At 37.6% G+C, this 16447-nt stretch overlaps 1 protein-coding gene across 1 annotated transcript; it reads left to right on the plus strand.

The window, feature by feature from the left end:
- The first annotated feature begins 5082 nt into the window (after positions 1 to 5082).
- On the plus strand, positions 5083 to 6241 carry LOC137963501 (jasmonate-induced oxygenase 2-like). Its single transcript, XM_068810614.1, has one exon. It carries the CDS (start codon positions 5083 to 5085, stop codon positions 6196 to 6198), a length of 1116 nt encoding a protein of 371 aa, XP_068666715.1. The 3' UTR covers positions 6199 to 6241.
- The last annotated feature ends 10206 nt before the right edge of the window (positions 6242 to 16447 follow it).

The following is a 16447-nucleotide window of genomic DNA, read 5'->3' on the forward strand; positions in this document are numbered from 1 at the left end:
CCTGTATAGTTTGAAACATGTTCCAAGACAGTGGTACAGGAAGTTTGACAATTTCATGCATTAGGAAGGTTTCTAGAAGTTCAATGTCGATCACTATTGCTACTTCAAAAGGTACACATCCAGTTATATCATTTTGCTACTTTATGTCGATGATATGTCAGTAGCTGGTTCAGATATGGATGAGATTAGAAGCATGAAGCGGCAATTATCAAAAGAATTTGACATGAAGGACTTGGGTTCAGCTAAAAAGATTCTCGGAATGTAAATCACAAGAGATAAGCAAAGTGGAGTATTGTAGTTATCTCAAGCAGAGTACATCAGTCGTGTTTTGCAGAGATTCAACATGAGCAATGCCAAGTTAATTGGCACACCCTAGGACAAATACTTATGTCTATCCAAGGATCAGTCTCCTCACACGGAAGAAGAGAGAGAGCTCATGGATAAGGTTCCCTATGCCTCAGCCATTGGCAGTTTGATGTATGCAATGGTCTGCACGAGACCAAATATTGGTCATGCAGTGGGAGCTATTAGCAGATTTATTTCAAACCCAAGTGAGACCCACTGGAAGGCAGTAAAGTGGATCTTGAGATATTTGTGTGGCACCACAGATAAGTGTTTGCACTTTGGCAAAGGTGAATTGCAAGTGCAATGGTACACACAGATGCAGATTTTGCAGGAGAAGTTGATCTCCGGATAAGCACCACTGGTTATGTGTTTACCGTGGGCACAACAGTTGTTAGTTGGATGTTGTAGATACAGAAGATTTTTGCATTATCCACCACTGAGGCTGAATATATAGCAATAACAGAAGCCAATAAAGAGATCATATGGCTTTAAGGATTGTTAACCGAGCTAGGATTCAAACAAAGGATGAATGCTTTGTACAGTGACAATCAGAGTGCGATACATCTGGCAAAGAATTCTACATTTCATTCTAGAACCAAGCACATTTGTCTTTGTTATCATTTCATCAAATATTTGATAGAGGATGAGGTGCTAACGCTGAAGAAGATCCAAGGTAACAGAAATCTTGCGGACATGCTAAAAAAGTCGATGACTATTGATAAACTAGAGCTATGTTCAGTTTCAGTTGGCTTGCAAGAATGAAGAGACCTAGATAAAGTTGTTGCATTGATATGTGTGAAGACATATTGATATCAGTCTTCAAGTGGGAGATTGTTAGGGAATACTCGGTTTGAATAGTCAAAGGGACATAACGGGAATTTTTGGTTTTATTTATGAGGTCGGCGTCTAGAACACTCAACCTCATTTAACCCCTTTCACCTTATATCTTCCCTCCCGAGGTTTTCTGTCTGGAGTGATTTTTCACACAGTAAGATTTCCAGTGAAGCTCGACTGATTTTGAAAGAGAGAAAAATCTTTGTGCTTCGAGTGAGAAGCCCTTGTGTGACCGATACAGTGAGAAGATTATTCTTTCCCCCGCCGCGACGTTGCTTCCGAAACAGAGTTTTTTGTGTTTGCCGTCGTTGTGCTGCTTTGACGCTGCGTGATTCCTTTCCGTTGGGAGTCTCTATCCTCAGTGTAGAGAGAGAGAGGCCAGAGAAGGAAGAAGGGCATTGTATCCTCAGTGTAGAGGGAGAGAGGAGAGGAGAGGAGAGGAAGAAGGAACGCCTCCGCAAAGGCTTTGTCTAGTTCGTTTTATTACTGACCAGTGCTGTATTTGGTTTGTGTTGTTTCTGACCGGTGCTATTTGAGCGTCGACGAGTCTCAGGATCTTCATTCAGGCTACATTGTTCCTTTTACAGATCTGTATTTATTATTATCTGCAGTGGTAGATTAATGTATGGATTTGTATGAGAAGGAAATTATAAACATTGTGGACTATATTCCCTGTAAAGAATTATCTACAGCAGTTGTAGACGTAGTCCGATTTGGGTGAACCATGTTAAATATGTGTATTTTATTGTTGCTCCCTAGGTATAATCTGACTATATAATCCTATCATATATGCCTCGTTCTATGATCAGCAGATTGATGCACGCAAAAGATAGATATGTTTCCTATACAAATGGTTTTTAGTGGGGATTTAAAAAAGCAACCCTCGAGGAAAAATTCAGGATTAGCTCTAAGGAATCCCTTCAAGCAGAAACTGATGAACTGATGAGCGCTGGAATCCCATGGCTGCACCTACGGACCTTTTATCCATGTCCATATTGAAGAAAAAGTTAACAGCAGAACCAAAAGCTCTCTTTGATGTTAGCACTGTTCGCGTGAAAAGCAAGAAGAGGCAGCTACAAATCAGTAAAAAGACAAAAAGAGAAAAAATGGAGTACTACTGAAAACAATAAGCAGCTTTGGACCAGGAGAACCGATGGTGAAGAAATTAAAGAAAAAGACTGCCATGAATTTTACTGCATATCGGTACCCTCCTCCGTCTCTCATTTACAGGGACAATTTAGGTCACTGTGTATATTAACAGGATGGTATCTATTTATTTGAACCCGACATGGAAACAAAAGAAGAGCATCTGAGTCATTGTGTATCTCGCAGCTCCCCACCCAGAAAATACAAGCACGTTTTCTTTCCACAAGCAGAGGACATTATCATGGTCTTCAGCTTATGTGACTCACAAGGAAAGCTGAAAAGAAAGAAGGCAGAAAAACGGTGAGAGGCGAAGAGAGGTTTTGGGGGGGGGAAGCTGGACGGAAGAATGAAGACTACTGACCAAGGGACACTTTCCTCATCATTCTCCCACCACGGTCAGTTTGATCTTCAAACTTTATGTCATTTGGATCAACTATTTCTGTGGCTTAATTGACTAATAAATTCTCAAAATCTTGTTTGATTGCATATTTCTATTGTGTTAATTTTAATTACAATAAAATTATTATTAACTATTTTAAAATTGTAATTATTTTAAAAATGTGAATGTATTTAAAATAAAATAAAATTGGGATGAGCCTCCATCGTCCACATGGGTAACAGGAAGGAAGGAGACTCTCCCTCTCCCTCTTTTCATCCCTTTTTGTAAGAGAATATGCCCTCTACCTCCTCTCCTCCCTACTCCAAAAAAATAAAATAAAAAAATAAAAAAATAAAAAATCTCTCTCCTGCTCAACATTGTGCACAAAGGATTTACGAAAATTATTTTTTAAACTATAAATTCTTACCAGTGGAATTATCAAACAAAGTACTAATGATTAATTGTTTATAAAAGATTGGAATAAGTTATTTGATCTTTTTTTTTATTTTTTACCCTTGTGTCTTAAATTCAAATAATTTCATAAAAATTATGGCTCTTATGGCTCTATGTAGAAAGTTGTTATGGCTCTTATGGAATATAGGTTAGATGTCATGTTTTTGTTAGTGAGTCAATGCCCACATCTCACAAGTTACTGTTAATGTAATGTATTCACTGGCTCCCAATTATGAGGAGCGCCAATGTCGATAATGAGTAAATTAGTTAGTGATTCTGGCTTAGACGCTGATGAGGTCAAATTGTAACCGCAATGGTTATTTGTGAAAAACTGTAAAATGAAGGCGGGGTTCGGGGATGCCCTTTGTCACGATTGGGAGACCCATGTATGAACAGAAAATTAAAACACCCAAGTGTGAACGGGAATTAATGAACGCAACGAAAAACAGAGGCGCACTCTGTACTGACCATCGCAGTGGATAGAGACCTCCATCGGCGCCGGAAGAGAAAGGAAGCTTCCTACCATCATTTCCGTAGTTGTCTTCCTCAATTGAGTGTTGAAAAACACCTATAAATAGAGGAGGAGTTCTTCAGCAACAAATGGCATCCAAAATCATACATTTTCCCTGTTTGTTTTATTTTAGTTTCTTCTTCGTAAGTCCATAAGCCATTGAAGCTCTTCTAAGAGCGTGTGGTGGGACGAAATCCGTTTGTATTTGAATAGAGATCAGTGTTGACTTTCTTCTTGATTATTGTTTAGATGTTCCTAAGTTGAGCTTACTCTGTTTTACAGTTTTTTCATATGCTTTTATGACTAATTTTATGGCTCTTATGGAATATAGGTTAGATGTCATGTTTTTTCATAAGCTTTTATGACTAATTTTTAATAGACAAACTAATGCAAATCCTCATAAATAATTTAATGTGATAATATTATTTTTATAAAAAAAAAAAATCCATCCACTTTAGGCTCTACCAGAGGTTTCTCTCTCCATGTAAACAAGATTAAGCAAAGGGGAGGACAATTTGTGCCAAAAAAAGTAATAAAAATGATACCTAATACTTAAAACAATTAGAAATAAAAGGTAAAAACTTATTTGTTATCAGCAGAGTTTGATGGAGTATCTCACACTTTGATACAAGTACCCAAAAGAGAATCTTTAATAAATCTAAAAATTAAATAAATAAATAAATAAATAATCTAAGTCAAGTAAACTTTTTACGTGGAACATTGAATCTCAATCAATTAATCCATGTGCACACGTAATTGTTTACTTGGAATATATCATTGTTTTGCTTCAGCTTAGTGCACTTAGTTCATGCGGTAGTTCAAGTATATGGAAAGGGCAAAACAGAGAATATATATTATTATATTAAAAAACACTAAAACTTCCTTAGACTATTCGGATAATCAGATAATTATATATTTTCCTATTAATAAACAATAAATAAAGATCTTACCGATTAAGTAATTTCTCGTGAAATGGTGTGTACGGGTTTGGTCATTGAGTGCGTGCGGGCTTATCGTCGACTTCCACGAGAAAGCAGAAAGACGAGGAAAGAGAAGGGCGCCTCACTTGTTTCCTGTTCACACCACTCTACCGTGTCCAATCCGTTTTGCATGTTCTTCACGTGTTCGACGAAATGAAAATCCCACTTCCCCGCCGCAGAAATTTACTCTCCTTGGTTTTATCAGCGGAGATTCCTGACGTGGGATTGTCTAGCGTAATTGCCGTCAGTCCTCCCCTGCGCCTATGCCACTTTAATCCCCTCTGTTTCGTGTCAACTATCGCCTGTCAGACGTGTCCCTTCGCTCCCACTCTATAAATTCACCCGCCACCATTCCGCGGAAGTGAATCTCCAACACCCCCCCCCCCCCCCCCTCCCGCACCTGTCCATTCGATTCCCACTTCGCGGAGCAGATGATGGATGCCTCTGTGTCCACGGAATGGCCGGAGCCTATCCAGAGAGTGCAGGAGCTCGCCGAGCTCGGACTGAAGTCTCTGCCGCCCCGTTACGTGAGGCCCCTGCAGGTGACGGCTTCTGCTGCCACCGTGTCTCCCGTTCCCGTCGTCGACTTGTCTGCTTTCTCTTCCGGGGATGACAACCTGAGGCGGAAATGCATGCAGACCCTATCGTCCGCATGCCGTGAGTGGGGACTTTTCCAGGTCGTCAATCACGGGGTTCCCCGCGAGCTTCTCGCGTCGACGATGGCCGTCTCTCGTGACTTCTTCTCCCTTCCCATGGAGGAGAAGCTCAAGTACGCCAACGACCCCGTTTCCTACCAAGGGTATGGCAGTCGACTGGGGGTACAGAAAGACATCAAGCTCGACTGGGGCGACTACTTCTTCCACTACCTCCACCCCGTCTCCACCCGTAAAGACTACCAGAAATGGCCCCGACACCCGGAGAACTACCAGGAGGTCGTCACCCAGTACGGAGACCAAGTGTTCGATCTCTGCAAGCAACTCCTCACCGTCTTCTCCTCCAGCTTGGGTCTGCCGGAGGAAACTCTCGCTGACTTCTTCGGTGGGAAAGAAAACCTCGGCGCCAGCTTCCGAATCAACTTATATCCCAAATGCCCGGAGCCCCAGATGACGCTGGGGCTGTCTCCACACAGCGACCCAGGCGCGTTCACCGTGGTGCAACAGAACGGAGTTTCGGGGTTACAAGTGAACAAAGACGGCGCCTGGTACAGTGTGGCTCCGGTGGAGGACGCGCTGGTGATCATCTTAGGAGACCAGATGGAGATAGTCACAAACGGAGTCTACAAGAGCGCCGACCACCGGGCGTCGGTTAACGGGGAGAGAGAAAGGATGTCTCTGGTGGTTTTCATCAACCCTGAGGGCGAGAAGATGATCGGACCAATCGACGAGATGGTGAAGATGTCCGGTGGATCCAAGATATTCGATGAGATGAGTTACAACGAGTACCGGCAATTCATCAGAAAGTTGGGTGTCCAGGGGAAGTCGATTCTTGAATCCAGGGCTTCCAAACAAAGCGGGGGAGGCCCTGCTTCTTTTCAAACCAGTGCTAGTTGAAGGAGAACAAACTGGAACGAAAATGTATCTTCTCCCTCCAATCCCTAAGTTTCAGAATCCACCATGGATGAGTTTGGGAACAAATATTTTTACTTGTTATCATTCGTGTTTAACGAAAATAATAATAAAGAAGTTTTTTAGTTTTTTCTCTTTTCTAACAAATAAAAACTAGGGAATTTTACCAAAATACCAATTTGAAAAAACTTATTTATGAAAACAACGACGATCTCAACTTATTTGCAAAACTACCGAACTTTGACCGGTCTATTGTACATGTGGACAGTCAAAGGCGACACATAAGCTTTGACCGTATACGTGTTGCCATGTCATCAGTGTAACGTGAATAAATTAAAACATAAGCCACCACATCATTATCCCGTCACACCATGTGCCACGTCATTATATATTACTTTCTTTTTGCCCATGTCATCTAGGGCCACGTAAGCACCCGCCACATCAGCCCTCACATATGTTTTTCATTGTAATCTCTTCCACAATCTTTCTCCTCGCCTCTCGTCTCGGCCCCTCTCCTCTCGTCGCTCCCCTGCTGCCGCTGCTCTGCCTGGGCCTCGCCCTCGCCTTCGACACCCCCCTCTCAACAGCTCTCTCTTTGCCTCAACCCAGACTCTCATTCTTCTTCTTTGTTCATCCTCTCGCCGCCCCTTTCTCAAAACCGAAAACTTATCATTTCATCTCTTCGTCGCCCCCTCTCTCAAAATCGAAAACTATCATTTCATCTCTTCCTATAATTATTTTAATAATTTATTATTTAGTAAATAGGGTCATAAAAACTATACAAATAAATTATGTTTGTAAACTCTAAAATATATTTTTTGTAAATTTTTTATTTTTAAATATTTTAAATCCAAAGTAAATGGGTAAGAGTTAGATTTTTTCTATTTATAAATATTTTAAATTTATAAATATTATTATTTTTTAAATAAGGTGATAAAAGTATACAAATAAATTGTATTTTTAAACTCTAAAATAACTTTTTTGTGTATTTATTTAGTTTATAAATATTTTAACTATATAATATATGGGTAAAACTTAAGAGTAAGATTTTTTAAATTTATAAATATTTTAAATCCATAATAAATGGGTAAGAGCTATATTTTTTTATTTATAAATATTTAAAATTTTAAATATTATTATTTTTTAAATAAGGTGATAAAAAGTATACAAATAAATTGTATTTTTCAAATCTAAAATAACTTTTTGTATATTTTTTTAATTTATAAATATTTTAAATCGATAATACGTGGGTAAGACTTAAGAGTAAGATTTTTTCTCTTTATAAATATTTTAAATCTAATTATATTACTCATTTTATTTTTATTTGTTAAATATAAAGTAATAAAAAGTGTAACGATAATTTTTTTTAATTAATAAATATTTTAATTGATATTACATGGTGTTAAATAAGTAAGAGTTATTTTTTTAATTGTTTATTAAAATTTTTAATAATTTTTTATTTAAGATATAAGGTAATAAAAAATGTATTTGATTTTTTTATTTGTTTTTAAATTTATTCAAAATTTTCATGTAATGACGTGGCAGATGATGTATCAATAATGATGAGGCGTGGCAACCTATGTGTTCATATACAGTACCGCACTAATGATGAGGCGACGTGTAAACAGTCAAAGCTTACGTGTTGCCTTTGACTGTCCACATGTACAGTGGACCGGTTAAAGTTAAACAGTTTTGCAAATAAGTACGTTGTTTTCATAAATAAGTTTTTTTCATCTGGTATTTTAGTAAAATTTCCTAAAAACTAATGTGAAGCGGAAGGATTGCGAAAAAAACCAAAAACACGTGCAGAATTTATGATTGACATCGTTATATGAGTCGTTGACTGTTACGTTCCTGAAAAGTAGTGTTGATTTCGTGTCTAGATCATGGGACGAATCAAAACCAGTTTTTTTAATATCATAATAATTGGTATGTTGGTAAAAAGGTTTTTTTTTTAGTTGCGGTGGATAGTTGCCCGAAAATGATTCTGACAAGAATGGTGTGATGTTTTCAAGTTGTGGTGGAGAGAAAACCCTTTCTTTTGGTGCTCATTCATCTCTCAACAGACAAACGTGGTGGTGTTTGGCCTAGAATTTCAATGAGCCAACTTTGAACTTGACAATGAGGGAGGGGCAGCAGCTAACCTAGTCACTTGCTTGTGTCAACATTGTCAATCCTTAATTCCGTGTTTTCAACATAGTTATGACTACGAATTATGATTTGGATTTTTTTTTTTTTTTTTTTTAGATGAAAGATATTATGTCACATTAAAGCTTAAACAGGCAATAATTTTTTTTAGTTTTAGTATACAGAGGCCTCATCCAATATAAAAAAATCAATCGTCCCATATTTTCTCTTCCTATATATTTTCCTGCTGTCTTCCTTCCTTTTAAGTCACTGACAACCACATTAGGTTGATTAAGCGACTAGCAGTGGAAATGACGATTACGCCAGTGTGAGGAACTACAAAATTCTTCCTGTGGGGGGCATCTAAACCCTAAACAAGATTGAAAGAATGCGGCTGCTGCTTCTATAGAACAAAGTGAAGAATGCGGCTGCCACCTCAAAAAGGCACTTCTATCACTATGTCACCTGCATCCTTAAAAACAGGAAATAGATTCTTGCTCTGCTTATCCACATTCCATATCTTTCCTTCCACGTTAAAAAAGGCTGGTCAATAGAAAATATTACAATGAGAAAACAAAAATTAAAATATGAAATTTAGGCAGACAAATAGAAGAGATAAGAGGAGATAAGAAGCCTTGCTGTCTTAAACAACATGCTAGAAAAAGGCACATTTAATCAGGGTTTTAAGTGATATTTTGTGAGAAATTTGTGATACAAAAAATAACCAAAATACCCTTGAACTAAGTATTTTAACAATCTTTTACCCGTTTCTTTGAAACTTATGACATCGAATAGTTTTTTTATTTCTTTCTCAAAGAACGTTCTGAACGTTGATATTTAAGGGCCGTCGGGTTGAATAAACTTAATTTTCTTTTTCTTTTTTACCAATAGAAGTAGAATCTTATAATTTCATTTTTAAAAATCTTCATATCATGATTTTCTAAAACGTAAATAAAATTCATGAAATTAAATCGTACCTCCTGACATGGCGTCAATTTCCGGCGAACAGAATGTCTCGTCTATCGTAGAGGGTCGTCGATGGCAACGTCCAGGCATACTTTTGCTAGACCAAATCCATTTCTTAAAGTATTATTTTCCATCAAAGATGAGTGGTTGTAACTGTTACCCGTTACAACCGGCAAACACCCACTTAGGGAAACGCCCAACGATGGGTCAGTTAGGTGACGATTAAGGAACCGTCTAACATTCTCCCACTTGACCCATTCGCATACTTAATATGTATCATTGAATATTGATACATCTTCAATAATGTTTCCCATAGATATATATTATCCTTATACTCAAACAAAGGAGATTAAATTACATGAATCGTGGCGGTAAGTCCTTTAGAGCAAGTATTACCTTCCACGTATTACAATGCAATTGTCTCCTTTGAATGAGACCCTTACGTGACACATTTCTTTATGAATGAACTTCCATAATGCTCATTCAGGATCATCTTATATTGTCATTCTCTAAACTTTATGTATACAACCAAATAAGAGAAGACACAAATCAACTTGATGGAGTTTTTCATTGACAAATTGCTATACAAACATAAAGGGAATCTCAATTACATAAATTATATAATAGAACTGAGTCCCATTTGTTCAACATGTCTCTTATAAGCAACAGGTGGTAAACCTTTTGTCAACGGATCAGGTCATATCTCCATCGATAGAATTAAAAGATTAGTTAATGATGGAGTCCTTAAGGCTCTTGATTTTACTGATTTTAGTACATGTGTGGATTGCATTAAAGGAAAGCAAACCAACAAGTACAAGAAAGGTGCCAGAAGGACTTCTTATGTCTTAGAAATCATACACACTGATATTTTAGGTCCTTATGATGCATGTTTCAATGGTCAGAAGTATTTCATTACCTTTATTGATGAACATACACGATATATATATATATCTCTATCAGCTTTATGATAGAAGTGAAGTACTAGATACTTTTAAGGTTTATAAAAAAGAAGTAGAGAAATAATTAGGCAAAAAAATCAAAATTGTGAGGTCAGATAGAGACTACAAGCTTACGTACAGACGATCTGATCATCTGGAAATGATTGGATATTCAGACTATGATTTTGCTGGCTGCCTTGATTTGGGAAAGTCGACATCAGGACACGTCTTCTTATTAGCTGGAAGGGCCATTTCTTGGAGAAGTGTAAAATAATATTTGATTGCTACTTCTACCACAGAAGCAGAGTTTGTAGCATGTTTTGAAGCATCATCACAGGCTATATGGTTGAGGAGTTTTATTTTAGGACTTGAAATTGTTGACACAAATTCTAAGCCATTAAGGATTTATTGCAACAATTCAACAGCAGTGTTTTTGGCCAAGAACAATAAGAACGGAAATCGTAGTAAGCATATTGACATAAAGTTTTTAGCTATTTGAGAACATGTCAAATCAAACAAAGTGGTTGTGTAACACATCAACATCGGATTAATGATCGCTAATCCGTTGACAAAAGGTCTACTACCCGTTGCTTATTAGGGACATGTTGAACGTATGGGACTCAATTCTATAATGTAATTTATGTAATTGAGATTCCCTTTATGTTTGTATCGCAATTTGTCAATGAAAAGCTCCATTAAGTTCATTTGTGTATTCTCTTATTTGGTTATATACATAAAGTTTAGATAATGATAATATAAGATGATCCTGAATGAGCATTATGAAAGTTCATTCATAAAGAAATGTGTCACATAAGGTTCTCATTTAAAGGAGACAGTTGCATTGTAATACGTAGAAGGTAATACTTGCTCTAAAGGACTTATCGCCACGATTCATGTAATTTAATTTTCTTTGTTTGAGTATAATGATATTATATTTATGGGAAACATTCTTGAAGATGTATCAATAATCAATGACACATATTAAGTATGTGCATGGGTCAAGTGGGAGAATGTTAGACGATTCTCTTACCGTTAGGGGTGGCATCGAACCGAGTCGAGCTCGAACTTGCCTATGTTCGAGCCGAACTTAATTTAAATATTTCGAACTCAAACTCGAGCCGAGCCTAAAATTGTTATCGAGTTCGAGCCTAATAATTTTAACGAGTTCGAGCCAAGCTCGAGCTTCAACATTCATTTAAAATTTTTCAAAAAATACATGTCTCAAGTTCCTGCTCCAACATATATTTAAAACTTTTCAAAAAATACATGTCAAATAAATTATATATAAAATTATGCATACATTTTACATAAAATTGGGAATGACTGACAGCGGCTAGCCAATGCACCTAAAACAACGATCTATTAGGTGCGGAAAGCTACCGCCTACAAGAGTGGATGGAACAACTCTGACAATGACCTCTACTTATAATTGGGCATAAGGGTGGCATCGAATCCAGTTGAGTGTGAACTTTGTTCAAGCCAAGTTTGATTTAAATATTTGAACTCGAGCTCGAGCTCTAGCCTAGTTTGTGCTTAACCTACATTTAATACTCTATATAAAATATACATCAAATAAATTATATATAAAATTATGCATATATTTTAAAAAAAGAATGATAGGGGAGGTTCAATATTGAATTTCAATAATGGATTAAAACACATCAATATTAATCGTTTTTTACTCCTAATGTTGTCTAGTTTGTTTTGTAATTTTTGAATCTGGCCATAAATTTACTATGGCCTCCTTAGTGCCCCTGGTTGAAAATTTATATTCTAGGAAAAACTAGAAATATTTTTCCTACGATACATATTTCCAAAAAAACCTTTAACTAAAATCCTATTACTATTAGTGACTTATTAGAAAATTACAAGAAATATTTTAAAATTTTCTTAGGAAAGTTAAATGGACCTCTTATTGCCTCTTCTAGGGAAATAAATAATAATTAATAATCAATCTAATATATTACTATACTATTCGATAAATTTTTAATCAAATAAAATGTCAAACACAAAATTGCAATGACAATTGCCTCAAGCTAAAAGTATTACAGCATCAACTGTCAAATACTTATTTAAAAAATTTCTATACGGTTTTCTAGTCCATCTTGGCAGAAAAATTTTACTTAGAAAATTATATGATATTTTTTAATAAAAATTTTAAATTAGAAAAATATTTACAAAAAACATGAGACACTAATAGTCCCTAGAAACATATTTCTACTAAAATGTATTTTCAATTTCTTCAATAGATATGAGGAAGGAGAGTTTAAGAATTTTTTTTTCACTTTATGATCTCGCACGTGCAAAATCATCTTCGCTCGAGGGGGGGGGGGGACCTCCCCTGGTTCTGGTTTTCCGCCGAGACGACGTGGAGGGAAGGGGGTTACGGCGCCGGTGAGGACCTATCGTCGGGGATGATGGCGGTGGCGGCGACGGAAGCGGTGGCAAAGAAAATAGAGGCGAAGGTGAGGGGAGAAAGAAATCGAACGGACAGCTACAGAGGCGGCCGACGAGCAGCTATCGACGGCGACAACAATGAACGGGAGGGGCTTGGTGATGATGAGGGGAGGAAAAAAATTTCCCCCCCTCGCTATCGCTCTAGCTCGCTCTCCCCCGCTCCCAGTTCCGACTCGGCCTGTTAACGAGCCGACGAGCCGAATTTGGATTCGGTCGAGCTCGGTTCGTTAATTTAAACGAGCAGATCCCGGATCTCGAGCTCGGCTCGCAATCTAGAGATACCGAGCCGAGCTCAAGCCACTCGCAAGCCGGCTCGGTTCAAAGGCACCCCTACTTACCGTCACCTAAATTGACCCGTCGCTCGGTGTTTCCTTTTAAAGGGTCGCTAGTTGTAACTGACAATAGTTACAACTTCCCACCTTTGTCTTTTTTTATAGAAAGGAGGAGAATAAAAAAGTGTCTTAGCAACGGTATGCATTGACAATCTGTTCGCTGCACTCTGTTTATCAAAAATTGATGCAATGTTAGGAAGTACAATCTTGAGTTCATAAATTTCATTTATTATATATAGAAGTTCATGATATATGAAGAATCCTACATGCGTAACTCTGTTGGAGGGAGTACCAAATACCTAAAAGTTCCAGTTCATGCAATAGGTGCTGGAAGCTCTATTGCTGTGAGGAGCTGTGTACATGCACTAGATTCTCTGCTGTTGTCCACAGCCTCAAGGCCGTAAACCTGCTAGTATAATCCATTGGATGGTACATCTTTTCATTTGATGATTACTATTTCTTAGCAAATGATGCCATCTGAATGTAATTTTATGGAAATTAATGGCAAACGCAAGTGAAGATGGTGAACGACATAGTCTACAATTTTTTGTCATCTTTTAAGCTAACAAAATCAAAAAAGTACATTTGCTTATTCTGTTAATTCCTGCAGAAAAGGGTTACTTTTTTTAAGGAAAGACCGCATGTTGAGGGAGTTATCAGTAGCATAATTTTCATGCCCTTGGGGGAGTTTTTTGCTGCTGGTGGGAGTGATCATGCTGTAATTCTTTGGACTGATAAAGATGGACTGGAGAACTCATGGAAAGCAACGACATTGCACAGAAACTTACATTCTTCTGCCGTAACGGGTGCTGCTGGAACGTATCAAGAGCAAATCTTCTTGTCTTCTGGCTCACACAAGAGGATTATTGGATTTGATCTAATGTCAGGGAAAGCTGATTACAGACATCAAATTGAAAGCAGATGCATGAGCGTTCTTCCTAATCCTTTCTGATTTGAACCTTTTTCATGGTTCAATCAGCATAAGTGGACTTATTGTTGTATTTTTTTCCTGCAAGGAATGCTAGAAATATGGTAAATGTTTATGTGTGTGTGAATTCTTGTTTTACTTTGGGACTGCATCATGATCTTGCTCAACTTTTTAAGGTCAATTTGGATGTCCAGAATGAAGTTGCAGTTACAGCCTAATCTTATCGACTCCAATCATGTCATTGTTTTCTATTGCTTGGCAGTGGTCAACCGGAACTTGTTCCGAGTACAACCAAGGGCCAGAAATCGGCTTTACAGAACTGTAGTTAAATCTAATACACTGTCCTTTATTCAGTTGGAAAATAAAATTACTAAGACTGTTTCAAGCGCAGTGTATGATGCTTAGGATATCCTTCATTGCCTCAGGGTATTATTAGTGAAAGGAAACATGACTAATTTAAACACATAATGAATTGGACGAAAGAACGAAGTGAAGATGAAATTTTCCATAGGTAGCCGGTCAGGTAAGTTGAATCTGCATGATTTCGTTTGGTCTTTCCTATGAATTGTTCTTCTCTTTTCTTATTTATGACCCCACGCCTTGAAGATAGTTGCTTCAAACAGAGTGAAGATAGCATCTTTCAGCAAAAGGTGGTTGTGGGTCCGAGTTGTCTTTAGAAATGAAGTCTCTAGAGTTTCCACTATCTGATGTTTGATCCATGATCCATTTTTATTTAGCTGGTTCTACTGAGAGCCTTGAAATAGCTACATACAGTGTTCAGAGCTGTTGTAGGTTGCAGAAAGATGTGCTCATCTGGAAGCACACTTGACCAAACGTTAAATATTGACTTGGTGAAGTGATTTCTGTACTCATAAAATGAGAAGAATTGTTCCTTAGACACCAGGAATAGGATACAACTATTTGATGTATGAATTTTTTGTACGATTAGCTGATCTTTTTTGTGAAATACTTTTATGTTTCTAGCAGTTAATAGTGCTAATGGATGTTATCTTTTACCTGTTTCTTTGACACTTGTGACAACTCGTTGATAAGAACGTTTGCTTCGTATCTTTGTTTTATAGCACCCCTGGAAAAGCAACTTCGGCTATATGATACCAGACTGAGGCAAACGGAGATTCAAGCATTTGGTTGGCATCAGGAAAGAAGCAAATTACAGTCTGCTCTGATGAATCTTGCGTGGTCTCCTGATGGTTTATACATAAGTTTTGCCTCAACAGATCCAATTATTCACATATTTGGATGTCTCAAGTGTCAATGCCACAAGTTTGCAGTAATGAGTGTCACAGCTCGAAAAACTGATACATCATCCATCATGTAGAGTCTTCCATTCTCTTGTCCTAAACCAATCGTCCTCTTCTTCTACAAGTCCTAGAAAACACAGGAAGTAGGATAAAAATGTTACTGAAGAGCTTAAGGATTTAGTAATATGACTCATAGACAAGAGATTAACTAGAAATTTTGCAACGAATAAAACAAAATCTAAGGACATTTGTTGAATAATGTGAATTGTAACCTCCCCCTTAATGGGAGAGGTGGATCCATTGGCTAAAGTAACTCAATGATATGAATGAGATGGAAAAATAGACTAAAATAAGGAGTGCTTACCTGACATATGTGTAAAGGCTCCTGAATCAACGATCCAAATGGAAAATGGGACAGATTCAATGCAGTCATAACTTTACTAGCCATCGTGGCACTTGCTGAGGAAGAAGGAGTCTCAATAGTCTGAGAAGCAGTAGATGAAGCAGTCAGTTGACCCAGTGACTATACTAATTGCTGAATTTTCTCATAGGATCCAGTGTGTGTTGAGGCATCTCTATCTATGACTATAGAGTTGACCCAGGTAGGTTTACCAAGTTTTTTCCACCATTTCTCAAAAAATATTATTAGTCCTACCACAATGAACACATTTCCGATCCCTTCGATCATTCCGACCACGACCACAGGTAGAGAAATAGTGACTCTACCTCTATTATTACCACCACAAAACTGACAGTCAAGGTTACCAGTAGAAGACCTGAGGTTAAGAACAATTGCTTCTGAGAGAGCTCTACAGGACTCATTCTTATTTACTACTGCACCTTCAGCTTGAATAACTCTATCAAAGGCTTGCTCAAGGGTAATAACATCCTCATTGGCCAACAGTTAGGCTCGAATAACATCATACTCAAGCCCCAAACCATCCAAAAATCGGGCTACTTGAATCTGATTTTCTTTCTTACGAATGTCTTCGACATTCGCAGTAAAATGATGGAATGTGTTAATCTCTTGTACTACCCCTTCTCATCTCAGTGAAGTAATTTGTCACTGATCTACTTCTACCCTTCTTATTAAAGTATTTTATATATAACTTGTAGATCCTTGACAAATTACTTTCTTGAGATAAAATGGAGACCAAGGTAGTCCATATTACCTTTGCAATACTGTATCTCAAAATCCGGTCACTAAATCTGAACTCCATACTA

Source organism: Aristolochia californica, unplaced genomic scaffold (genome assembly GCF_029961685.1).
Source record: "Aristolochia californica isolate CCGP_79_NKW_82.1479 unplaced genomic scaffold, dmAriCali1.0.hap1 SCAF_4, whole genome shotgun sequence".
In the NCBI taxonomy this organism is placed as follows: Eukaryota; Viridiplantae; Streptophyta; class Magnoliopsida; order Piperales; family Aristolochiaceae; genus Aristolochia; species Aristolochia californica.

Bases quoted from the DNA above. Each gene is read 5' to 3' on its own strand.
- LOC137963501 (XM_068810614.1), top strand. From the start codon at position 5,083: ATGGATGCCTCTGTGTCCACGGAATGGCCGGAGCCTATCCAGAGAGTG.